The sequence below is a fragment of the Colobus angolensis genome, unplaced genomic scaffold, assembly GCF_000951035.1.
Source record: "Colobus angolensis palliatus isolate OR3802 unplaced genomic scaffold, Cang.pa_1.0 Scaffold74, whole genome shotgun sequence".
Lineage (NCBI taxonomy): Eukaryota > Metazoa > Chordata > Mammalia > Primates > Cercopithecidae > Colobus > Colobus angolensis.
In genome coordinates, this window is record NW_012121154.1 from 9,971,570 (window position 1) to 9,998,299 (window position 26,730).

Genomic DNA, 26,730 nt, shown 5'->3' on the forward strand with positions numbered 1-26,730 from the left:
TTTTTTTTTTTTTTTTTTTTTGCAGTGAGTAAATTGAGGCCTCAGAGATTTTGGAGGAAAGAGAAATGCAAAGCCAGCAATTATTTGTTAAAGAAGGATTAGAAATGGCTAGGAGAGAGTGAGTGAGATTGGTACTGTGGTGGACATAGCTGGGGGGAGGAAGAGGATGGCATAAGAACAGGAACAAGAATAAGAATGAAAATAAAGGTAAAGAATAGGACTTCATCAGAGTGAAAGTATTGGAGTGTACCCTGTCAGCAAAGATCATCTATCCACTCTAAAAGGGAGTTAAGAGTGGTGGTTTGGGGATAGCATGAGGAGATACTAGCTGTGATGGCTTGGAGAAACAGTAAACCGGCAGTGTAAACAAGAGCAAGACATTTATGAGTAGTAGAGAACAGTGAATAGGAGTATGACTAGACAGAACATAGTAGGGATGACAAGTTTTTGGGGTGCAGTCCAAGTTGGGCTGGTGTCTGGAATGAGACTCGGCCCTAATAAAACAGAGCATCCATACAGGAGCTCAAATGGGCTATACCCCATAGCATCCTGAGGACGGGCCTGAATTCTGAGAAGGGCAAGTGGTAAAAGTATTGTTCAGTCCTTTTTAAGTTGGTGGCTGAACTTGGTAAGGTGTGTTTTTATAAGACCACTGGTCCATTTTACCTTTCCTGAAGATTGAGAATGGTAAGGGGTCTGAAGGTTCCACTGAATACCAGGAGCCTGAGAAACTGCTTGGGTGATTTGACTAGTAAAGGCCTGTCCATTATTGGACTGTATAGAGGTGGGAAGGCCAAACTGAGGAATTATGTCTGACAGAAGGGAAGAAATGATTGTGGTGGCCTTCTTAGACCCTGTGGGAAAGGCCTCTACCCATCCAGTGAATGTGTCTACCCAGACCAAGAGGTATTTAAGTTTCCTGACTTGGGGCATGTGAGTAAAATTGATTTGCCAGTCCTGGGCAGGGGCAAATCCCCGAGCTTGATGTGTAGGGAAGGGAGGGGTCCTGAACAATCCCTGAGGAGTAGTAGAATAGCAGATGGAACACTGAGAAGTGATTTCCTTGAGGATAGATTGCCACGATGGAAAGGAAATGAGAGGTTCTAAGAGATGGGCTAGTGGCTTGTAACCTACATGGAAGAGGTTACGAAATGATGACAGAATAGAATGGGCCTGTGAGGCTGGAAGGAGATATTTTCCTTGGTCTAAGAACCATTTGCCTTGTGTGGGAAGAGATTGATAGGTGGAAGTTTCAGTGGGGAAGTAGGTGGAAGTGACCAATGAGGAGGAGAAAAACTGGCAGTGAGGGACAGAAGTTGGTACACTAGCTGCTGCTTTAGCTACCTTATCAGCATAAGCGTTGCCTTGAGCGATGGGATCTGACACATTTTGATGGCCTTTGCAGGGAATGACTCCAGCTTCCTTTGGAAGTAAAGTGGCGTTGAGGAGAGTTTTTATTAGAGAGACATTAATGATGGAGGACCCTTGCGTAGTGAGGAAACCTTTTTGTCCATATAACAGCATGGTGGTGCAGGATATGGAAGGCATATTTAGAGTCAGTATAAATATTGACACGTAATCCTTTTGCAAGAGTGAGGGCTGGAGTTAAGGCAATGAGTTTGGCTTGCTGAGAGGCAGTGGAAGGGGGCAGAAAGTATATGCGTCAGGTGTGAGGAAGAAAATAAATTTTGGAAGTTATGAGAACTGTAGAGAATGAGTTGAGCGTAGTTTGTGATTTTGAGGGCCTCTAAAAGTATTAAAGCAGCAGCAGCTGCCACATGCAGACATAAAGGCTAGGCTAAAATAGTAAGATCAAGTCGTTTGGACAGAAAGGTTACATGGTGCTGTCCTGGCTCTTGTGTAAGAACTCCTACCACACAGCCTTGCACTTCAGCTGTGTGTAATGAAAAGGGAGTGATGAGTTAGGGAGAGCTAGTGTGGGAGCTGTTTTTTAAGGAATGGAAAGGGAAGTGGGGAAAGGATTTAGGATCTATGGGGTCAACTAGGTTTATTTAGAATAGAATAATGGGTTGTGGAGAGAGGTATTGAGGATAGGAGAGTATATGGGTTTGGCACCATGGGGTGGATAGGCAAAACAATTTGGTTGATAGGTGCAGATCCTGAACTAACCTATAAGGCTTGTCTGTTTTGGGACAGGAAAATGGGGGAATTGTAAGGAGAGTTTATAGGCTTTAAAAGGCCATGCTGTAACAGGCGAGTGATAACAGGCTTTAATCCTTTTAAAGTGTGCTGTGGAATGGGATATTGGCATTGAGTGGGGTAAGGGTGATTAGGTTTTAATAGAATGATAAGGGGTGCATGATCCGTCACCAAGGAGGGAGTAGAGGTGTCCTATACTTGTGGATTAAGGTGGGGAGATATAAGGAGAGAATGTGAAGGAGGCTTTGAACTGGGGAAAAGGTGGCAATGAGGTGTGATTGTAGCCTAGGAATAGTCAGGGAAGCAGATAATTTAGTTAAAATGTCTTGACCTAATCAGGGAACTGGGCAGGTGGGGATAACTAAAAAGGAGTGCATACAAGAATATTGTCCAAGTTGGCACCAGAGTGGGGCAGTTTTAAGGGGTTTTGAAGCCTGGCCGTCAATACCCACAACAGTTATGGAGGCAAGGGAAATATGCCCTTGAAAAGAAGGTAATGTGGAGTGGGTAGCCTCTGTATTGATTAAGAAGGGGACAGGCTTACCTTACACTGTAAGAGTTACCGAAAGCTTCTGTGATGGTGCAGGAAGCTTCTGAGGTGATCGGGCAGCATCAGTCTTCAGCTGCTAAGCTGAGAAGATCTGGGAAGGAGTCAGCCTTGGGCCAGAGTTCCAGGGGCTCTGGGAGTGGCTGCCAGGTGAGTTGGACAGTCTGATTTCCAGTGGAGTCCTGCACAGATGGGACACGGCTTAGGAGGAATCCTGGGCTGTGGGCATTCCTTGGCCCAGTGGCCAGATTTCCGGCACTGAAGTAGGATCCTGGGGGAGGAGGTCCTGAAGTAATGCTTGACTGCTTCAGCTTAGGCATTTTGAAGTTCTTGTGTGCTGGAGATGTGGCTGGGGTTTCTCTCACAGTGGAGGCAAGGAATTGCAACTCAGAAATATGTTGCTACTTGGCTGCCTCTACTCTATTATTGTACACCTTGAAAGTGAGGTTAATTAAGTCTTGTTGTGGGGTTTGAGGGCCAGAATCTAATTTTTGGAGCTTTATGTAATGTCAGGAACGGATTGGGTAATAAAATGCATACTGAAAATAAGGCAGCCTTCTGGCCCTTCTGGGTCTAGGGCAGTAAAGCGTCTAAGGGTTGTTGCCCAATGGGCCATGAACTGGGTTGAGTTTTTATATTTGATGAAAAAGAGTCTAAATGCTAACTGATTTGGGAGAGGTTGTATAAATAAAAAGGAGCATTAACCTTGACTATACCTTTAGCTCCAGCCACCTCTTTAAGAGGAAATTGTTGGGCAGGTAGGGGAGGGCTAGTCGTGGAATGAAACTGTAAGCCGGACCAGGTGTGAGGAGGGGAGGTGATAAAAGGATTATAGGATGGGGTAGCGGAGGTTGAAGTAGAATTGGGACCTGGCTCAGCCTCGTGAGGAGCAGCCTGGGGAGGAGGGGAGAGGTCAGATGGGTCTGTAGAAAAGGAGGATTCAGAGGACTCAGAGCTTGGGGTGGAGACTGAAGGAACAGACAGGAGAGAAAGAAGACAGATTTGGAATGAGTCACATGGGAGCAGAGACTAGGGAGGGACCAATGTGTAAAAGAATGCCTGGACGTCAGGTACCTCAGACCCATTTGCCCATTTTTCGACAAAAATCATCCAGATCTTGTAAAATGGAGAATTCAAAAGTGGCTGTTTTCTGGCTATTTAGAACCATTATTGAGTTTGTATTGGGGCCAAGCAGTGTTGCAGAAGAAAATAAGGTGCTTAGGTTTTAGGTCAGGTGAGAGTTGAAGAGGTTTTAAGTCTTTGAGAACACAGGCTGAGGGAGAAGAAGGGGGAATGGAGGGTGGAAGGTTGCCTATAGTGAAGGAGGCAAGCACAGATAAAAGAGAGGTAGAGACACAGAGAGAAGTGGGGTGTAGTGAGCAGCCCTGGGCTGCAATGTGGGTGAGCAGCCAAAGCAGATGTCCCTGTAATTGACTTGCCACCAAGGGAATGTGGGTGAATGACCCCAGGACCACAGGCATACGCCACCAAGCCTGGGTGAATGTGGGCAGGTGTCCCCATGGTGATCAGACACCAATGGAGTGTGAGTGAATAATTAGGCAGGCCTCCCCGCAGTGATTAAAACACCAAGGGAAGACTGTCTTCCAGAGTCTGTGACTGACACCGGAGTTTTGGATCCACAGATAATATGTGTCTCCTTTGTCTCTACTACAGAGGAAAAAGAACTGGAATTGGAAGGACAGGGAGATTGAAGGGTAGCAAGAGAGGCTGGAGAAGAGAGTGAAAAGACCGCCCACCCGATTTGAAAGTGGTGAGATGTTCCTTGGGCTGGTTGGTCTGAGGACCTGAGGTCATAGGTGGATCTCCTCACGGAAGTGAGGGTGAGGACAGGGGACAAGTCTCCCGAAGGAGTCCTCCTGTTCCAGGTCTTTGGCACCAAATGTCACGTGCGTCTGTGTGAAGAGACCACCAAACAGGCTTTGTGTGAGCAATAAAGCTTTTTAATCACCTGAGTGAAGGCGGGCTGAGTCCGAAGAGAGTCTGTGAAGGGAGATAGGGGTGGGTCCATTTTGTAGGATTTGGGTGGGTAGTGGAAAATTACAGTCAAAGGGGGTTCTCTTTCAGGCAGGGGCAGGGGTCACAAGGTGGTCAGTGGGGGAGCTTCTGAGCCAGGAGAAGGAATTTCACAAGGTTAATCGCTAGTTAAGGTGGGGTAGGAACAAATCACAATGGTAGAATGTCATCAGTTCAGGCAGGAACTGGCCATTTTCACTTCTTTTGTGATTCTTCACTTCCTTTAGGCCATCTGGATGTATACTCTAGGTCACAGGGGATATGATGGCTTAGCTTGGGCTCAGAGGCCTGACAAGGGCTAATTTACATTAATAAGGGATTTATGAGTTTACTAGTTTTACTACAATCTTATCAACGTTGTGTATTTTCATTTAAAAAGTTAAGTATAAAAGTGGAAAGGTCCTATCAAGTTTCACCTATTAGGTTTTCTAAGAATATGGTTTAGCTTTGCTTAGAAACAAAGTTACTTCTTTTTTGCACTGGCTTGTTTGTTTTCCATGTGTGGGTGTGTGTAAAATGGGGTATTTTATATCCTCCATGTGTTTCTGTCCTCCTTTTACATTCCCTCTTTCTCCTCACGTTTTTCTCCTCTACCCAGAGCTGTCATATTTGGCTCTGCAGACAGTTGTTTCCCATTCACCATTTCCACACATGCTTGGGAGATCTTTTGGCTCCACCTGTACTCATGTGCTAGTAGTTATTAATACCAAGGATATGAGGCACTGTAGATCTCTCTATGACCCTCTGCACATAGCCGTGATCCATCAAGGAAGGCAGAGGTATATTGCTGAGACTAGCCTTGGACTCAGGAGAAGATAGTACTGGGTTTGGTTTGACCAACTCCACACACCCCAAATGCTCAGCATGCGAGACTCTAATCAGGAGATTCTCATTCCCAAGACACCTGGTCCTGCTATTTCTCATTTCTTTCCTCATGTCTGCTTGCATAATACCACTCACTCACTCCAAGCTGCTACCTTCACCTTTAACCTACTTCTTCTATCCCAAGTCCCAACTTAATTATATAGGGATGAAGCTGGTTGCACGAGCATGTCCCACCCTCAGCTCCTCTCTCCCTAGTCCCAGTTATGTGACTGTTCTTGCCATACTTACCCAATAGGAGGTGGCTCTGGACACTCATGACCTGAATCACAAATTACCTAAGAGTGTGTGCTTGCTTCCACATTCTTTCTTTGAGTCCCAAGGGGACTATTTACTCTGACCACACTTATTTCTTTTTGCCTTAGTAGATGAGTGCCCTGATAAGGAGTCAAGGGAGGAAAGGGGTAGGGGTGTATGTGTGGGAACTAGATAGGTACGTTCCTCCTGTTGTCTCTGCATTCTGAAGCACTTCCTTTTAGTATAAAGTGGAACACTGTACAAATGTTTAATAAATTGTGATATTGCTATGGTCTGAATGTTTACATCTCTTCAGAATTCATATATGGAAGTCCTGACCCCCAAGGTGATGGTTTTAGGTGGTGGTGCCTTTGGGAGGTGATTAGTTCATGAGGGCAGAGCCCTGGTGATTGCAATTAGTACCCTCATAGAAGAGACCCTACAGAGCCAGCTTGCCCTCCCGCCACATGAGGTTACAGTGAACACATGGCAGTCTAGGAAGTGGGCCCTTATCAGACACCACATCTGACCACACCCTGATTTTGGGCACTCCAGTCTGAAGAACTGTGAGAAATAAATTTGCTGATAAGCCATCTGGTTTATGGTATTTTGGTTTAGCTGCTGTAACAGACTAAGACCTATATGAACATCTTGGGCAGGATAAACCAGTTAAATCAGAAAATCTTCCTTACAGAGACAAAGGACTTCCTCATCTTATAAATAGTTCTCAAAGTCATTTTAAAAACACTAAACAGGAAATATATTGAAACAAGGTGCTTGCCTTAAAAGGAATGTCATTAACAGTGTCCTTCCTAAGAATGATTTTATCCCTTTGTAAACTATGGATTGCTCTAGGGAAACGGCAACTTTCATAAAAGGCTAAAAATTGCCTTTGATTTTATTTTTATTTTTTAAAAATTTTGATTGATTGATTGATTGATTGATTTAGGGTCTCCCTCTGTCACCCAGGCTGGAGTGCAGTGGTGCCGTAGTGGCTCACTGCAGCCTTGACTTCCTGGGTGTAAGCAATCCTCCCATATCAGACTCCCAAGTAGTTGGGACCACAGGCATACACCACCAAGCCTGGCTAATTTTTTTTTTTTTTTTTCCTGTGGAGACAGGGTCTTGGTATGTTGCTGGGGCTGATCTCAAATTCCTGGCCTCGAGGGATTATCCCACCTCAGCCTCACAAAGTGCTGGGATTACACACATGAGCCACCACACTTGGCCTGCCCTTCATTTTATGAGAAGAAAAACCATTAAAACTGTTCAACCACAGGAAGCATGTATGGATTTTTAAAACTTTAAAATAAATATAAGGATAAAGATGAGCGTGATACAAATGGAGAAATGGGATATTTTTACCACAGTCTTTAAGTTGGACATCTGAAGTGTATTTAATCACTTGTTAGAGATTGTTGATTACCTGACTCAGAGACTAGGAAGGACAAAAAACTTACTGCTCATTTCTCCTTATGGCCACTCAGATGTGAGGGTGTTACTGCCAATGTCTATCAGTCGTCTGATGCCCCTGAGCAACTGGGAGAAGAGTAGTTTATACCTGGGCTGCTCTCCATTCAGAGACTTACCTGCTTTTTCACTGGTGTTAAACTGTTTTAGGCTGGGTGCGCTGGCTCACACCTGTAATCCCAGCACTTTGGGAGGCCGAGGTGGGTGGATCTCTTGAGACCAGGAGTTCGAGACCAGCCTGGCCAACATGGTGAAACCCTGTCTCTATAGAAAATACAAAAATTAGCAGAGTGTGGTGGTGCACACCTGTAACCCCCAGTATTTGGGAGGCTGAGGCAAGAGAATTCCTTGAACCTGGGAGGTGGAGGTTGCAGTGAGCCAAGATCACGCCACTGCACTCCAGCCTGGGTGACAGAGCAAGACTCCACCTCACAAACAAAACACAAAGTTTTAATTGGGCAGAGCATGAGTGTAATTAATTGCTTAGTGAAGCACAAAAGACACAAAAGCACAAAAGACTTGACCCCCACAATACAGACAACCATGATCACTTAAATAAAAAGATTTTTAGCGGTCTGAAGTATTGGTATAATTACAATGTAATAGTTTATAATTTTTAAAAATTGTTGCTTTGACAAAGATGTAGCATCAATAGCAGTGTTAGTTGGTTATGTGGAAAATATTGATTTCCCAAAGTTCAGTTTGCACATATTGTTTGGAACAGTTAATTATAGTGAGGCCGGTGGATACCATAAACCTTAATTTTATGATGCAACAAAAAAATACTAATTAGAGGTGGATTAGCATAGATTAAAAAAATAAGATGATACTGGCTGGGTACGGTGGCTCATGCCTATAATCCCATCATTTTGGGAGGCCTAGGTGGGTGGATCACCTGAGGTCAGCAGTTCGAGACCAGCTTGGCCAACACGGTGAAACCCCGTCTCTACTAAAAATGCAAAAATTAGCTGGGCATGGTGGCGGGCGCCTGTAGTCCCAGCTACCCGGGAGGCTGAGGCAAGAGAATTGCTTGAACCTGGGAGGTGGAGGTTGCAGTGAGCCAAGATTGTGCCATTGCACTCCAGCCTGGGTGACAGAGGGAAACTGAGTCTCAAAAAACAAAAACAAAAAGAAGAGCTTGAGGCTAGTGATTTCATTCCTGTTGTTTCTGTACCAATGGGGGTGTCTTCAGGCTGCTTCCTAGATGATGAAATTGAGGAACAGACCCAGGATGGAGGATTCTTGTTTTTGTTCCTCTTCTACCAGCTACTACACTGTGCTGGTCTTATTCATAGTTTTGGTTGGGGACAAGTGTTTTTAATTCTCAAGACTGAGAGGAGGGAAAGAGCTTAGCAGTGACTTTTTCATGGCATAAACTGATTGTGAGATGGAATAGTTTAGAGCCATATTTAGTGATTTCATTTTTAGAAAAAAATTCAACTCATTGAAAATAATAGGAACTACCCAGATGGGCAAGTAAGTGGAAATTTTTGCGAGATAAGGAGCAAGTCCATTTATATTCAGGAGACTGTGAAATTGCAGCATGCGTTTCCCTAAGTGGGCGGCCTTAGGAGTTCTGATCACTTGCCCTGTGAATGAGTGTTCCTGTTTAGAGCATCTTAGTTTAGTGCCTTCCTAGCTTTATGTATACACAAACATTTTCTATTTATTCTGTCAGTGCTTAGAGGTAGTGGGTCACTGTGTTTCTCTGGGCTGTAAGTAAAAGCTGATACTGAGATGGGATCCACTGAAGAGCCAAACTGGATGATGCTTTAGCTGTGCTAGTTGAGTCCTGGCACACAGAGGAAATGGTTCTCTTTGAGCTGGCCGCCTCCTCTGTAAGAAGATGCTGGTTAATCAGCAGAAGTAGGACCACAGCCAGAGGGCCTTTTGGAAATGAAAGGCGGATTTTGTTTGTTTTTTTTTTTTCCCTGGCAGTAACTTGCAGATGAACCAGTACCACAGAGTTTTTTGTTTGTTTGTTTTTGGATTAATTGGCAATCCAAATAATAAATGGGAAACAATTCCTTAATGTAACCCACTGGTTCTTTTGTTTAGTGAATAGTTGTGATGGGCTGTGTTTGGCAATTATTTCAGGTCATCCTAAGAGAAAAAATTCCCCTTTATGTGGGAAAATGCTTCTAGGTCATTCCTTGAGGATCTGATTGCTTCTAACATTGTCTCTAATTCAGGGGTATTTTTCTTTGCTTTGCTTTTTTTGAAGACAGTCTCATTCTGTCATCCAGGCTGGAATACAGAGGCATGATCTTGGCTCACTGCAACCTCTGCCTCCCCAGGTTCAAGTGATCCTCCCATCTCAGCCTTCCAAGTAGCTGGGACTACAAGTACATGCCACCATGCCCAGCTAATTTTTTGCGTTTTTAGTAGAGCCAGGTTTTCACCATGTTGCCCAAGTCTCGAACTCCTGAGCTCAAGTAATCCACCCATCTTGGCCTCCCAAAGTGCTGGAATTGCAGGTGTGAGCCACTGCACCCGGCATGGGTATGTTTCTTACACAGCATTTTTGTGTTTTATTTTTAAAGCTTTATTAGCTCTTTTCAAGTAGCTGGTAATGGGCTTCTTGGGCAGTTGTGGCTTTCATTTTGTGGTGCTGTTGTTCCTGATGAGTACAGTATTTGCTTTGTTGGATAAGTGCTAGCTGATTGACAGTGATTTCCTGTGCTCCCAGGTTCATCCTTTTTTTTTTTTTTTAATTTTAAGTTCCAGGATACATGTGCAGGACATGCAGGTTTGTTACATAGGTAAACGTATGCCATGGTGGTTTGCTGCACCTCTCAACCCATCACCTAGGTATTAAGCCCAGCATGCATTAGCTATTTACTCTGATGCTTTCCTTCCCCCAACCCCCAACAGGCCCCAGAGTGTGTTGTTCCCCTCCTTGTGTCCATGTGTTCTCATTGTTCAGCTCCTACTTATAAGTGAGAACAAGTGGCATTCGGTTTTCTCTCCCTGTGTTAGTTTGCTGAGGATAATGGCTCCCAGCTCCATCTGTGTCCCTGCAAAGGACATGATCTTGTTCCTTTTTGTGGCTGCATAGTATTCTATGGTGTATATGTACCACATTTTCTTTATTCAGTCTATCATTAATGGGCATTTGGATTGATTCCATTTCTTTGCTATTGTGAATACTGCTGCAGTGAACATACATGTGCATGTAGCTTTATAATAGAAGGATTTGTATTCCTTTGGGTATATACCCAGCAATGGGATTGCTGGGTCAAATGGTATAATACTTCTGGTTCTAGGTCTTTGAGAAATCACCATACTGTCCTCCACAATGGTTGAACTAGTTTACATTCCCACCAACAGTGCAAAAGCATTTCTGTTTCTCCACAGCCTCACCAGCATCTGTTGTTTCTTGACCAGGCTCAGCCTAGAGCATAGTGGTGCGATGGTGTGTCTTGGCTCTTAGGATGGGATTGTGCAGATTCAACTCTCCCTTCCGGGTTACAGCATCTAAAATGTTATGTGGGAGATCCTTTTATTCTCTGGGATAATGAGCATGCTGGCGTCACCTTGGCATTTAGAATCCCTCAAAGATTTGGCCCTAACTACCTCTTCAACTATATCTCCTATTTTAAAACCACACAATCAGAAGTCTTTAGATAGCTGGTGATTTATATAGCCTTTAAGCCAGAGGTGTATAGATTGAATTAAGTGTTTGAGGGTGGGGTGCCCAGGATTACTTGAACATGCTCACTGTTCTCAGTTGTGGCTGAACATTAGGATCACTTGGGGGAACTTGTAAAACTCATAAGGCTCAGGCACACCCCAGCCAAATAAATCAAATTGGGGATGAGACCCAGGTGGTTCCAATGGGCAGCTGAGGCTGGGAGTTGCCCATGCTGGAGGCTATTGTCTTCACTATAGAGAATGAAGTGCTGTTGGCTCTAATGCTCTGGCTCAGATCTGTTATAGAATCCATGTTATAGTCTCTGTCTTTGCTCACACCCTAAGAGTCCCACCTGGAACATCCTTTCCTTGTCCTTCACTGACTCAAGTCCATTTCCCTCCCCTGTTCTGTGTCTGTTTTCCAGGTTTCCAAATAGACTTTCCAACTTACAATGATCTCTCTGCACTTCTTTTTTTTGGAGACAGAGTCTCGCTCTGTCACCAGGCTGGAGTGCAGTGGTGCCATCTTGGCTCACTGCAACCTCTGCCTCCCGGGTTTAGGTGATTCTCCTTCCTCAGCCTCCCAAGTAGCTGGGACTACAGGTGCATGCGAGAACGCCCAGCTAATTTTTGTATTTTTAGTACAGACGGGGTTTCATCATGTTGGCCAGGGTGGTCTTGATCTGTTGACCTTGTGATCTGCCTGCCTCTGCCTCCCAAAGTGCTGGGATTACAGGCATGACCCATCGCACCAGGCCGCATTTCTTAACTGAGAAAAATTATATCACTTCTGTAGTGGATACCAAATAGTGACATGTTTTTTTTTCTGTATTATCTTAATATCTGTAAGATATTATAGATATTCTAATATCTATATTAGGTAATGACCTCCCTGAAAACGATGTAAGTTCATGTGAAAATATTTTTGGGATGTTTGGCTAACAGTATTTCTTACTTAAATGTAAGTTTTAATTTTTGTTTTATTTTAAATTCAGATCCTTTTCCTTCTAACTCTAGTCTATTTTAGGCCATGGATTTCTTTGAAAATCTGGTGCAAGCTATAGACTGTCTCCCCAGAAGAGTGCTCATACAAACACATGCTCTGTTTTACATTCAGGCAGTGGGTGCTGGAGCCCCTCAAAAGCCTGTCCACGGACATGTGGCGAGCTCTGTTTGATCTGTTTCTTCTTAGCAGACAGATGGCTATGCTAATTAGCCTGATTTGATAATTCCACAATGTATGCATGTACTGAAACACCACATTGCAACCCATAAATGTATACAATTATTTGTTAATTTAAAATAAAACAAAACTATGAAAAATGTGCCTACCTCCCCAAAAGGTTATGAGGAAAGGGATTTTTTTAAATGGAGTAAGAAGGAAGGTAATTTGGGCGAGATCTTTTCTTAGGAGCTGCAGTGAGTGGGGACTTCTAACAACAGGATAGCATTTGACTTGATTGAGGGGATGGGGCCAGATGACAGGTAGAGGGCACCTGACTTTATCCCCTCCCATATCCTGTCCTGGGCAACATCTGGGCGAACTGTGGGGGTGGTGGGACTCCTGTGGCCAAGCAGGAGGAGTTAATAGCTCAACAGAACGCTAGATGTCACCACAACACCAATTAGTGTTCTGGCTTTTGGCACTCCTGTGCCTGAGCCCAGATTAGGACAGCAAGAAAGCTTTAGAGACTTCCAGTCAGGGACCTAATTCTGTCAAACGTCTACAGGATTTGTCTTGTCTTTTTTTTTCCTTAAATATAAAGAAGAACCAAAGGGTGGATAAGTGTACATTCATCATAACTAAATGGAAAGGGAAAGAAAAGATGAGTGAGGTGAGTCAAGTGAGGAGTGGAATCTGATTCATGTTTTCCCCTGGAAATGAGACTTTCTTGGCAAGAGTTTTTCTGTCTCTGGGAGGAGGGATGTTGGCTGGATGGGCATTTCAGTCTTCTGAAACAGCAAGTTTTGATGTTATGTTATTCACTTTACTGATACTCCAAAATACATTTCAAACCAATTATGACTGTCTTTTGAATAAAAATGGTAATAACGTGCTATAATTTAACATGAGGGCATTTTTCTTGAGCGAGGTGTTTTTTGTTTTGTTTTGTTTTGTTTTAAGTTTTCTTATTTTTCTTGCAGTTCAGCCAAGTCTGTCACCTTGGCAGGCAATATAGCTCACTTAGTTTTATGACCACACATTACATCTCTGGCCCCAATAAAATCATTTGTAAATGCACGTATTTTGGCAAAAAGTATCATAAGTCTACCTTTTTTGGTTTGTGTCAGAATATCCTTCAACACTAAGAATGTATTAACATTGCATTTTGTTATTTAAAAATGAATATAATGGATACATTCTTGCTTCAGGGTAGTACAATTATATCAATAATTCAAAGATCTAGATAGAATACTGACTAATTCTGTTTTGGTGTATGTGACAATGTAAAATTAGTTCATTTTATCTTTTTTAATTCCTAGGTTTTGAAAAATGTCCTTGGGAGTAAATAAGTTTAGCAGGAAAGTAAACCTACTCTACTTATCCAAATGTTAATGAACTTTGTCTTAGTGAACATGGCACTGTTGACACCACTTAAGTCATAAAAACAGGGCTCTAGGGAGGAAATGACTCAATGTGTTTAATACAGGTTTCCCTGCTAAGCCGCAGCCCGGGGAAGTCCTGTTGGTTTTGAGAAGTGAGCAGCAGTTCTCTATGTAGTTTAAAAAAACAAAACAAAACAAAACAAAACAATAAAGATAGAAAATGAAGTGGGGAAACAAGATTCTTTAAGTCTATTTTAGAATCCCTATTGGGTCTAGAATGCCATCCTCTGTGGAACGTATTCACTCAGAAACGTGGGCCCTGAGAGCTGGGGAAGTAAGGCGTGCGTGATACTCACTGGGTGGTTTGGGCCACTGGGCCTGCCTCTGAAGGCCACTGATGTTTTTGTCTCCTACAGGTGCTCAGCTTTAAGGGCTACTGGGAAAAGCTGAACTCCAACCTAGAATATGTTAAGTATGCCAAGCCACACTTCCACTATAACAACATTGTGGTCAGGAGAGAGTGGCACAACCTGATCTCTGAAGAGGTATGAGTGGGTCAGTGAGAACAAAGCCAGCTGCCAGGCATAGTGGACTGGATCCAGGCGATGCCTTTAAATCATAAGGCTGGCTTCCATGTGCAGCACTGTTCTCAATTGCCAGGCACTCGAACGTTGTCATTACTGATCTCAATAGGTAGAGATGCTTCTATGATCTCTGTTCTCCTGGGGAGGAAACTGAAGAGCAGAAAGTTTAAGGGACACACAGCACGTTCATAGTAGAAGTACGATTAATATCCACGTCTCAGATGTGTTCCCAGGTTACTTATGCAGTTAAAAATTGATTTAAAAAAATCTAGGTGTTCCCAAATTAGTGGCCATTAGGGGTTGGGGTAGTTGGAGGGAGAATAGTGGATGTGACTCACTGTCCAGGGGTGACCTATGGATATCTTTGGGGGTGATCGAAGAGTTCTCTATTGTGATTGTGGTGGTATCTTGTGGGACATGAATCTAAACATGATGAGATGACATAGAATTACACACATTGTGCCAATGTCAATTTTTGATTTTGATATTGTGCTCTAATTATGTAAGATATAAGCACTGAGGAGACTGGGTGGAGGGTACATTGAATCTCTTTCTAGTATCGCTGCACATAGATTAGTGTTGTTATATGTAGTATATAGTTGACTTGCAATTTCCTGTGAGTCTGTAATTGTTTCAGAATAAAATGTTTCTTAAAACTTTTTGAAAAATCTAGGTGTTCTGATTACCTGGAAAATATATTTCTTCTATCTGATGCTCTTAACTGTATTGCATTATATCCTTGATGTGAAAAGTCACCAATAAAACCTTTACCTTCCATACTCCTGATGTGTTCTCACTCCTAGAAAACAGGAAAAAGAAGGTCCACGGCATACGTGAGGAATATTCTTGATAATGCAATAAAGTAAGTGAAATTAGAGGTTATCATATCTGTAAGATGGTTAACATTTACAATGACTTTGTTTTGTTGGCTACCTTTTACAGAAGTAGTTTACTTTTGATGCATATCCCCAGCAAAATGATATTGTCAGCTTCACAAATGCAGCCACTTGGACCCTATTCTGGAATTTGTTGCTGGAATTTCTAGTGGGAAAAGCTTATATGTTGAACTTTATAGACTTGTAACCTGTGGATAGATGTTTACAATGGATAAGTGGTAAAGAAATTTCCTATTAGCATTTTAGGAGAGAAAGGCAAATACTAGGTTGATTTTTTTTTTTTTTTTAAAGTGTCAATGGGCTAGTGAGCTTGCTCTTATTTTGAAAGCCTGTTTTCTGGATATATGAGTCATCTCAGAGTACTAAAAGTATAGGCCCCATTCCAACCTCTGTTCTATTTTCTGTCCCCATTATTTTTAATAACTGAGAGCTACAATTGTTTTAAATTATTGCCGTTGTTGGCACTAAAGGGTTTTGAGATTTTATAATTGCCTCATGTGGCTTTCACTACATTGATCAAAGTTTTTGAGGTTTTCGGCAGCCTAAGAATAGTTTCTACAGTGGTTTTTATGCATTTTTAAAGGAGGATATCTTTGTATGATGTGGCTTTGAATTTTTTAAAAGCAATGCTGTCTGTGAATAACATGGCTAATTTCTTCGTAGGGTGATTTCTAACCTAGAAGCAAGAAATTTGGGTAAGAAAAGATCTGTAATAAAGCCTTCTGGATTTCAGTCAGTGTTTTGTTTGTAGCACTGTTCTTCCTACCACTGTGGGTTGGCAAGAAAATCACTTCCAGTAGTGTGGTACAGGCAGCACCTTTTAATATCTTGTTGTTAGAGTGGCTGCACAGCTCTTCCCGTGTCTGTCTAAGCGCCAGGACCTCCGGGGACAGCTGCTGAATGTGCTTTTGCTGTGAGAGTCCCTGGGTGATGCATCGCCTTGCGGTTCTCCTTATTTCCTGTCATATAGAGCTGCCCTCTGGCTGTGCCCACAGGATGTATTTTGGCAATTCCCTTGGCTTGGCGCTGCTTGCTTTCTAGCTGTCTGATCCTACCAGGTCTTGCCTTGTATGTGCCTCTCATTTTGGTTAAAAATTGGGCACACAGGTCCTAGAGGTATAAAGATGAGGAGCTTCCAGGTAAGCAGTGTGGAAAGAGCATAGGCTTGAGAGCTAGACAGCGCTGGACATATTCTAGCATGGCCTCATGTGAACCAAGTGCTCCTGGGCAAGTCACTTAACCATTTGTGCACTGTCCTCCTCAGGGGAATGAAGAGAAAATGAGACTAACTGGGGTAATGCAGATAGCACCTAGCATAGTGCTTAGCGCATGTGGGTACCTGAGGTGGCTCCTTTATCCTTAGTGTGTAAGGAAGAAATGTTAACGTGTGGCTTCTAAACCAAATGACAGATATTATGTAATCTGTAGGTGTAGGGAATGAGAGGATAGGTCAGGAGCGGGGATGGCTGGAGAGGGAGGGAGGTTGGAAGAGGCTCCCCAAAGGGCTGACATGTGAGTTAAGTCTTGATAAACAAAGGGGACTTGGCCAGGTGAAACCAGGGGAGGGGAATGCTGAGCATATTCAGGCACAGGCTTGTTTGTAGTTGCCAGAAGAACACTTCCATGCCTCATGAAGGTCAGCCTTCATTAAATAAGCTTTTGTTTTTATATCCCAATCCTGTTTTATGGGCTTGGATGTTGGGTGACTCTAATGGAAACTATTTTATACTGTGCATTGCTGCACCTCCTGCAACTGTGCACACAGCCCAGTGAACTGTGACAGTGCACTTGTCATCCAGCTTAGGCTGACAGAGCCTGGGCTCACTGACCAGACCAGGAGGAACCAGCCCCTGCCTTACCAGGCCATCAATGCCTGAAGCCAGGGGATCTGCCCTGCCAGACAGGGGCATGCGTGTGTGTGTTTCAGGCGTACCATCCTTGCATTGCTGGGGGTTTTGCAATGGGGAATGTTGCTGGTTTGGTTGAGGTTTCTGTCGTGCCACCCCTCCTGCCCTGCTTATGGAGCTACTCTATGTGTCAAGGCCGTTTGCATCCTGCTACTAGTCAGTCTCTCTTAATGCACTTTAGGAAACTCTTCCCTTTCCTCGCATGTGCTTTGCATATACTAGTTCCCCATAAAGAATGTCACTGCCTGAAACAGAACATTCTGTGAAATGCAGGGCTGTTGGATCCACATGTTAAATTGTTTCATATCAATCACGAGGGTTGTGTGGGATCCAGGGAAGATTTATCCCAGGGGTTCAAGAGATATCTATGCCCTCCCAGAAGGAGTCGCCAGCCCACTAAGCAGGGTGGTTCTACCCTTTTGCCTGGCACTGGATCTCAAGTATTTAAGAAGAAAAGAATGGAATACAAAGATGTTAGAAGTGCTTTGGGGCAGATTTTCTGGCAAAACTGGGTTTGTCTCCCCCTAGGGCTACTACACTGTAGTGTGCATTGCAAATCACGGTGGAGAAAGTACCATTTGATTTAACACATCACTTTTCCATCACTTTTCCACCTTTTCCTAGCTACCTTTGTAGTCTGATAACTTGTGCCAGTTAGTAGTATTTGCTGCAGTGATTGACTGGCCCCCCCAGTTCAGTAACTCCCAAGGCTACTGAACTACAGGTTCAGAAAGTAGAAGGGAGCCATGCAGTCCTTCCACCGAGCCCTGTTCCCTCAGTTTATGATCCCAGAAGGGTTAAGAGAAGGCCCAAGTCCCTCTGTTTCCAGTGGAGCAGAGGTTCTTAGCAGTGAGTTTTAGTGTTAAACAAAAATCAAAGCTAGAGCCTACTGGGGTTGAGGAATGTATTTTCTTCCTTTCTTGGTCATTCCCTGTTTCACATGGCTCTGATAAGTTCACCTTGTAGGAGTAGGTCACACTTAGGTGATGAAAAATTTTCATCCTGTCAGGGAAGTGTTATGTTTTCCCAATGACTCAGAGAACGGAAACCCAGGCTGATTCTTCTTCCTTCTAACCCATCTCATGAAAACTGCTCAGAGCCTAACTATTGCTCTATTTCATTTCAGCGCCAAGATTAACACCCCTCCTGCAGGAGGAAGACAGCCACCAGCGGCTGCTCATGGGGCTGGTAAGTGGTATGTGGGTTCTTTAGGGGCTGGCAAACAACAGACCCTAAGACAAGGGGAAAGGGTTACAGTGGGCTTCTCATTCTGATCTTATTCTTTATTCTTTACACAAGTATGTTTTGCCAGCATTATGGACCCTGTGTGTCCAGTGGTAAGCAACCCATATGATTTCTGCCCTCTTGGAATATGTAGTCAAGAGGGAAGACACACATGAATCACACCAATACATATGTAATTTACAAACCATGATAAGGAGTGTATAGCGTTGCGAGTGCTTTAAAAAAGGAAAGAGCTGCATCTTTGTGGCATTTGTATTTGGGGTTTCAAATACAACAGAACAGGCTGGGCACAGTGGCTCATACCTCTAATCCTAGCACTTTGGGAGGCCAAGGCGGGCGAATCACCTGAGGTCAGGAGTTTGAGACCAGCCTGGCCAGCATGATGAAACCCTGTCTGTATTAAAAATACAAAAATTAGCTGGGCATGATGGTGCACACCTGTAATCTCAGCTACTCAGGAGGCTGAGGCAGGAGAATCGCTGGAACCCAGGAAGTGGAGGTTGCAGTGAGCCAAGATTTGCGCCACTGCACTCCGTCCTGGGTGACAGAGGGAGACTCTGTCTCAAAAAACAAAACAAAACAACAACAACAAAACAACAGAACAAAGTACTTTTTCTCAAGAAGTCATAATACTAGGATGACCAAAGAAATATAAATCAAAATAAATTAATTGAAAAGCAGAATTTGTAAATAAATCCAAAACCTTTAAAAAGCTGATTAAAGAGACATCTGGAAAGCCTAATAACATATTTTTAATACTATATGGACTTAAGAATGGGATAATCTATTTATTAGTTTAGGTTTAATTTTCAACTTTTCTGCCTTTACTGCAGTCTTTAGTGTTGTTTCTACATAATATATTTGACTTTCTATAGTAAGGTTTGAGATTTAGAGTTTTTAATATATTAGGAGAGGTTAGTTTAGATATGGCAACAATAGTAAAAGAAAAATCTCACATATACAAGAAGGAAATAATTATAGTACTTTTATAAAATTAAATATTGCACAGCTATTAAAATAGTATGGCAAACATGGCTGGGCACTGTAGCTCACGCCTGTTATCCCAGCACTTTGGGAGGCCGAGGCAGGTGGATCACCTGAGGTCAGGAGTTCAAGACCAGCTTGGCCAACATGGTGAAACCCTGTCTCTACTAAAAATACAAAAATTAGCTGGGCGTGGTAGCACATGCCTGTAAGCTCAGCTACTGGGAGGCCTGAGGCATGAGAATCGTTTGAACCTGGGAGGTGGAGATTGCAGTGAGCTGAGATCGCACCACTGCACTCCAGCCTGGGTGACAGAGCAAAAAAAAAAAAAAAAAGAAGTATGGCAAACAATGTTTATATGACAAACATGCAACATTAGAATGAGTGTGCACATCAGGGAAAGGAAAAAAATAACCCCCAATTATTAATGTGGGTGTTAGGATTATGGGTGATTTTAATTTTTATCTTCATGGAAAAATTGAAAAGCACAAAGAAGTATGCACTATGTGTTACACAGAAAACATCTTTTATTTAAAGCCAAATTAATTGGCACATGCATGAGACTGAATTGAAATAAGATACCACTATGTCTTGGCCTGGAGGGTTGTGGACTCGGTTTTACTCAGGGTATTGTAATGTGAATCTGCTACAATAGAAGATGTGTGCATGGGTGATATAAGCTGTACAACTCCCTTGTGCTGTTTATTGGCACAAACATGGCCCTGGCATCCTGCTCTTACTGAGCGTGTTGTCTAGGCAAAAGGCAGAGGAGGAAGGAGGAGAAAAGCAAAAGGTGAGGAGGGCTGGGAATGTTAATGGTTGGGGGAGTGGGGAGGCCCAAGGATGATCAGACAAAGTGAGTGTAGAAACAAACCTATTTGGAGGCACCAGAATGAATATTTCATTACCTTTGCATGTCAAGGGGCTGTATTGAGTGTCTGTGGCCACTGTGTAGAGGGAAGTACTTGATTATTTCCCTTTTACTCCTGCCTCTCTCCTTCCAAAACACCCAAAGCTGTTGCCCCCATTGGCTCAGTCATTCTGTGTATAGAGTTGTTCCTGTTAATCCCCCAGGACTCTAGGAGCAGTAGACTTCCATCGTTTGGTAGATCCCAAAGCCAGTGACTTCTAAGTTGGTGACTTTCACTGTCTTCTTTGGAGGATTCTCATCAGAGTTAGAGCCTTACTCGCAGTCACTCACTGGGCTTTGGGTGAATCATAAGTAATTCATTTTGAGGCAAATGTTGGGGACCCCATTATGCACACCAGAGAATTATTGAGAGTTATGCATTTCCGTTGATGGGAGCTTCAGATCCAATATTTTTTATATTGATGAGGAATGTTAATAAGTGGATCTAATTCAAACCAGTTGCAGATATGAGTGGGTAGGCTGTGACTTATCTAATGCATATCCTGTTTTCAGATGGTGTCTGAGCTAAAAGACCATTTTTTGAGACACCTACAGGGTGTAGAAAAGAAGAAAATTGAACAGATGGTTCTGGACTACATTTCAAAACTGGTTGGTCTTGCTTTTTATTCTCCTCATATCCCCCTTCACCTCACTCCCCATATAGTTCTGAAAATGTGGTTCAGTGAACCCATTTATGTGTTTTTCAGATTAGATTTTTGGAGATCTCCCGTTCTTAAACCAGCACTTGGTGCTATAGATTGAGAAAAGGGAAATAAGGACCATAAACAAAGAGCATTTGGTTTGGAAAGTGGGTTATTGCCCTCCCTTCAAATACTGATTATACACCCATGGAAGCATAGGACAATGAATTTAGTATGCTTGCCAAATGTTGATAACTCGTCTTGGCAACTTCCAGCTCCTTATTAAACAGTAAGGAATGACTTCTCTACATGGAGGTTTATGTAGCCATGAGAGAACTTGAACTTCAAATCTTAGTTAGTTCCAGTGGCCTAACTAGGCCAGATTCTAGCTCACTTGTATGAATACTGCCATGTGAGACTGAGATTGACAGTTCCTTACCTGGTAGCCACTTACTGAAATTTTGTGATCCAGATTGGTAACACCACTCTATGTGTAAATAGTAGTGATATGACTAAATGGAATTTTAAGGTTGTCTTAAGTCTTTCAAAAAGCATATAGAGTTGAGGCCTGGTCTTGCTTAGAATCTAGAAATAATGTTTGACAAATTCAAAAAAACATATTTGCACAGAAGGAGAAAACACTCTATTATTTCTCCAAATTTGTATAAGATCAGTATGCAAATAAGCCAGTGTGTGAACATATATTTTTCCACTGAACTCTGGAAGATTTATTAAATTTATTAGACATAATCCTCATTTAATCATTTCATGTTTAATTTTCAAGTTTTCTGCCTTGATTGCAGTCATTAGTGTTGTTTCTTCATAATATATCTGAATTTCTATAGTAAGGTTTGAGTTTCATAGTTTTTAATATATTTGGAGAGGTTAGTATTCTCATGTAGTGATATTTATAATCAGGGATTTGAATATTTCTTAAGTCTTTCTCTCAATAGAACTGTACCAAGGAACTCACTTTATGAATGTGTTACTGATCCTCCCCATGTTGACATTAACTTGCTTTTTTTAAAAACTCACAACACACAGTAATTTAACACATCCACCTATCACCTTTATTTCTGTTGACTTGAAATCTTACCTCCCAAAGTGCTAAGAAGGTTTTCCATTCAATCGTCATTTTTCTCCATAGTTAATAACATAAGTTTTAACACTAGTTTGTGTTAACAGCCTGCAGAACCAATAGGCCCAGAAACGGTACATATGAAGTCTCAGAAAACTCAAGATCCCTGACATTGACTCAGCAGTCACTGATTGAGGCCACATCTCCCTGCCCCTGCCCAGCAGCCACTAGTCATGCCTTCTGCTCCCCTCTAAGGAGAGTGGCGGGCGTCCTTTCTAAAACATATTCAAGAAAGTTGCTGCAGAACCTGATTATATTGGTTACATGTTAACTTACTTGATTTCAGCCAAAGAGAAACTGAGGATCTGTATCACTGGGATAGCGTTTGCCTGTGAGTCTGTGGAGATCCTTCTGCTTTGCCCCCTGTTTTTAACCCACACAATGTGTGGATTCATGGCCGATAACAGCTCCATAGGGGCTGCTCTTCTGCTGGCAAACTTATTGCAGAGTTAGAATGGGTTTCTGGATAGAGCTCTAAGACAAAGAAGTCTACCTACTTTGGTTGATTAGTTCCAGTCAGTGTGCTAACCAATTCTTTCAACAGCCCTATGAAATATTTCCCCTTATTTTACAGATGAGGACACTGCAATTTGGAGAGGGTGGGTAACTTGTGTAGGGTTCCACAACTAGTAATGTTAGAATCTGGACTTGATACCAGGCTTACTCCACAGCTCATGATCATGACCTCCATTCTGTGTCTCTCTTCTTCTGACTGACCACTGTTCGCTCTTGCATTGTGACAGGCCTAGAGCAAACCCTGTAGCACTTTACCTTCACCGATGGATGAGGGTCTGTAAGTGTGAGTGGTGGGGCCAGTTAGCTGGGCTGCGGAGGCTGAGCTGGGGCACCACCCGCACAGACAGAGGATGCTCTGTTAGATTCTGGTGCACGTTTTCTGTCTTTTCATTTTGGGTTCAGTGCGTCAGAATTGACCTCAGAAAGGCTAGTTCTGTGTCTGGGCGCAGCCTGAATGCCAGCTGCCCTGAAATGCTTATCTGAGTTATGGAGGCCTAGCTGTGGAGCCCTTGAGGGAAGGAATGGAGCAATGGTTAATGGACTGTCTTCACCCTCCAGCTGGATCTCATTTGCCACATCCTAGAAACCAGCTGGAGGAAACATAATCTTCATTCCTGCGTTCTCCACTTGTACGCAAGTATTTCTCACTTTTATCAGGTGTACAAAGAGTGGAAACAACTCTGTTTTAGCAGAACCCTTTTGAAATGTACTAGTTCAAATCAGTTCTCACCAGCTCCAACACCATCTAGCTTAATTCTATACTCAGCATTTAAAGTTATGCCCCCCTGCATGTGTACCCTTTAATATATAATAAAAGCTAAAATTTAAAAAAATGTTATGCCCCTGTTACTTTACCCATCCTCTTTCCCTGGCACATGGTTGGTGACAGGGGAGGGACAAATAAGCCCAGTACTGCCAAGAAGGGGAATTTCACTTAATACAATGTGTAACATATGTGCCTACCCTGATTAAATTCTAGGCATTAGGCTGATGGTCACAGTCATATTTATGGGGCTTTCTACAAGGCACAGCATTTCATGATTAGCATGAACCCTTGTGTAGTACTCAAAGCCCCTGCTTAGGACAAATGGGGTGTCACAGATGAGCTCCTTGGCTAACATGCTTTGTTTTTTTTACCCAGCAACAGTCGTGGCAGTGCTGCTGAATTTGCAGTTTTTCACATCATGACCAGGATTCTCGAAGCTACAAAGAGTTTGTTTTTACCTCTGCCTCCTGGTAAGTGTTGGCTCTTTTGTCCTTTGGTGTAATAAATTTATTTCTTCTTCATATGGGCCATTGCCTTTGGTACTTTATAAGTTTGATGATGAGACTTGTGTATGAGAAATTGTGTGTCTGGTGTCACTGTGAGTGATGGGCCCTTAGGTTGGTCTCTGCTGACCAGAGCTCCTCTGACTACTAAACTATGCTGTAGCTTATTACTAACTTTAGGGAACCTAGGCTTACCCCATGCAGCTTTCTAGGATGATTTGAACCAGTGGAGCTAATTCAGGGAGCTCTGTCTCTGATGTCTCCAGGCCTAGTTTATCTGATTGAGATGTCTGAAGAGTAACACTGGGAAGTGGGTCTGGCTTGGTGCCAAGAATTGAACTGATTCTTACGCCTTTGGAGGCTAAAAAATTCCCTTCGAATTTTTAAATAGGATCAAGTCAGGCCACAAAACATCCTTGGGAGATGTATATGCAGTCATTCATTTCATTGGTCATTTGTTCATTTTGTCAACAGACATTTGTTGAGTAACTATGACATGACAGGTAATGTGCTAGAAATTAGAGCAGTGACAAAGATTAGTAAGAGTCTAGTCGGGAAAGATGTACATAGACATCAGTATCCATTATGAGAAATAAGCCCCTGTTAGCTACAAACTCTCTTGTGCTCATTACATATCAGTTCATTTTTTTATTGTGTAAGAACACTTAGCATGAGACCTACCCTCTTAACAAATTTTTAAATGCACAATACAGTATTGTTAAATATAGGTACCATGTTGGATAGCAGGTCTCTAGAACTTACTCATCTTTCATAGCTGAAACTTTATACCCGTTGAACAGCAATTACCTATCCCCTCCTCCCCAGTTCCTGGCAAGCACCGTTCTACCTTCTGTAGTTTCTATGAGTTTGACTACTTTAGATACTGCATGTAAGTGGAATCATGCAGTATCTGTCCTTCTGTGACTGGCTTGTTTCACTTAGCATAATGACCTAAAGTTTCATCCATGTTGTCACATGGAACAGGATTTCATTTTTTAAGGCTGAGTAATCCTCCACTGTACATTCTAAACTTTCTTCATCTGTCAATGGACATTTGGGTTGTTTCCCTATCTTGGCTATTGTGAATATGTTACGATAAACATGGGAGTATATACATATCTCTTCAAGATCCTGATTTCAATTCTTATGAATGTTTATCCAGAAAGGAGATTACTGGATCATATATTGATTCTTTTTTTGAACTTTTTGAGGAACCTCCATACTGTTTGCCACAGTGGCTGTACCACTTTATATTCCCACCAACAGTGTATAAGGGTTCCAATTTCTCCACATTGTTGGCAACACTTAGATTGTGGTTTTTTGAGAGTAGCCAACCTGAGAGATGTGAGGTGATACCTCATTGTGGTTTTGATGTACATTTCCCTGATGATTAGTGATGTCGAGCTTATTTTCATATAAGTGTTGGCCATTTGTCTGTAATCTTTGGAGAAATGTCTGTTCAAGTCCCTTGCCCATTTTTTAATCTGGTTGTTTTCTTGCTATTGAGGTTTGAATTCCTTATATGTTCTAGATACTAACTCTTTATTAGATACATAGTTTGCAAACACTTTTTGTCATCCTGTAGGTTTTGCCTTTACTCTTTGGATTGTTTCCTTTGCTGTGCAGAAGCTTTTTTGTTTGGTGTAGTCCCACTTACATATTTTTGTTTTCATTGTTTGTGCTTTGGATGTCATATTCAAGGAATCATTGCCAAGACCAATGTCGAGAAGCTTTCCCTCTATGTTTCTTCTAGGGTTTTTTCAGTTTCAGGTCTTATGTTTAACTCTCTAATGCATTTTGAGTTGACTTTTGTTTATGGTAAAGATAAGGGTCTCATTTCATTCCTTTGCCTGTGGACAGTTTTTCCAACACCACTTATCAGAGATACACGATCCTTTCCCCATTGTGTGTTCTTGGTGCTTTTGAAGTTTAGTTGCCTGTATATGAATGGGTTTATTATTGCATATAAGTTCTAATGAGTGTTAAACTTTATGATAGCTGTAACTGCATATCAGCTGATTTTTAGTTACTTCATTCATATATATTCATCCATTCATCATTTGTTCATTCCTTCATTTTAGGTCAACATATATGTGATACCCGTTTTGTGCCAGGTACTGTTGAAAGTACACACAAATTAGTACACTTAATTTTCATAAAATTTGTAACTGGTAGAAACTTAAATTGGACCACATTAAATTGTCAGTGTCCAACCATTTTTTGGCCAACAAAAATGGCACTTTCATGTGGTTCCACTTAATATTTATTTTATTTTTTTTTTTTTGAGACGGAGTCTCGCTCTGTCGCCCAGGCTGGAGTGCAGTGGCCGGATCTCAGCTCACTGCAAGCTCCGCCTCCCGGGTTGACACCATTCTCCTGCCTCAGCCTCCCGAATAGCTGGGACTACAGGCGCCCACCACCTCGCCTGGCTAGTTTTTTTGTATTTTTTAGTAGAGACGGGGTTTCACCGTGTTAGCCAGGATGGTCTCGATCTCCTGACCTCGTGATCGGCCCGTCTCGGCCTCCCAAAGTGCTGGGATTACAGGCTTGAGCCACCGCGCCCGGCCGGTTCCACTTAATATTATTCCCATTTTATAGATGGTGAAACTGAGGCCATAAAGGTTAAGTAATTTGCCTAAAGTCACATAGCTATTAAGTGACAGAGCCGATATTCAAATCCAGGCAGTCTGGCTCCAAAATCCATGCTGCTGCTTGAATTTTATATTCCAGTTGAATTAGTTGATGTTGAAACATGGGCTATTTAGGGGCCTAAAGAATCCCTACAGCGTATGCTTCTCTGCATTTATGAAACATCTGATATGGTTTGGAATCCTTCACTCTTCATCCACCTTATTTAATGTCTGTCTGTAGAAGCAGTACAAAAGGAGTTGAAAGTGACCATTCATGAGGGGAATGGATGGTTTAAAATTATCCCAATGGAATATGAGTTATGAGGTACACCCTAGAAAGAGTGAAGGATTTCAGAACTACCTTTGTGGCTTAAATTCTTAATTGTTTGTTGTTAACACAAAAAATTTGGTAGGGAAATGGATTGACAGTTTCAGGTTGGTTCATTACAGATATTCAAGCTTCTTTTGAAAATAAATGAAACTTACGGGGGACATTGTTA

General features: G+C 42.4%; 1 protein-coding gene across 1 annotated transcript in view; it reads left to right on the forward strand.

The window, feature by feature from the left end:
* Window positions 1-26,730, forward strand: part of GSAP (gamma-secretase activating protein) — a 104,380-nt gene that overhangs the window by 70,791 nt on the left and 6,859 nt on the right. The window contains exons 20-26 of the mRNA XM_011927720.1: window positions 13,927-14,055; window positions 14,898-14,956; window positions 15,654-15,685; window positions 18,024-18,085; window positions 20,550-20,645; window positions 22,890-22,960; window positions 23,473-23,567. Coding sequence (XP_011783110.1) covers window positions 13,927-14,055; window positions 14,898-14,956; window positions 15,654-15,685; window positions 18,024-18,085; window positions 20,550-20,645; window positions 22,890-22,960; window positions 23,473-23,567 — 544 coding nt within the window. The remainder of the gene's footprint in view (window positions 1-13,926; window positions 14,056-14,897; window positions 14,957-15,653; window positions 15,686-18,023; window positions 18,086-20,549; window positions 20,646-22,889; window positions 22,961-23,472; window positions 23,568-26,730) is intronic.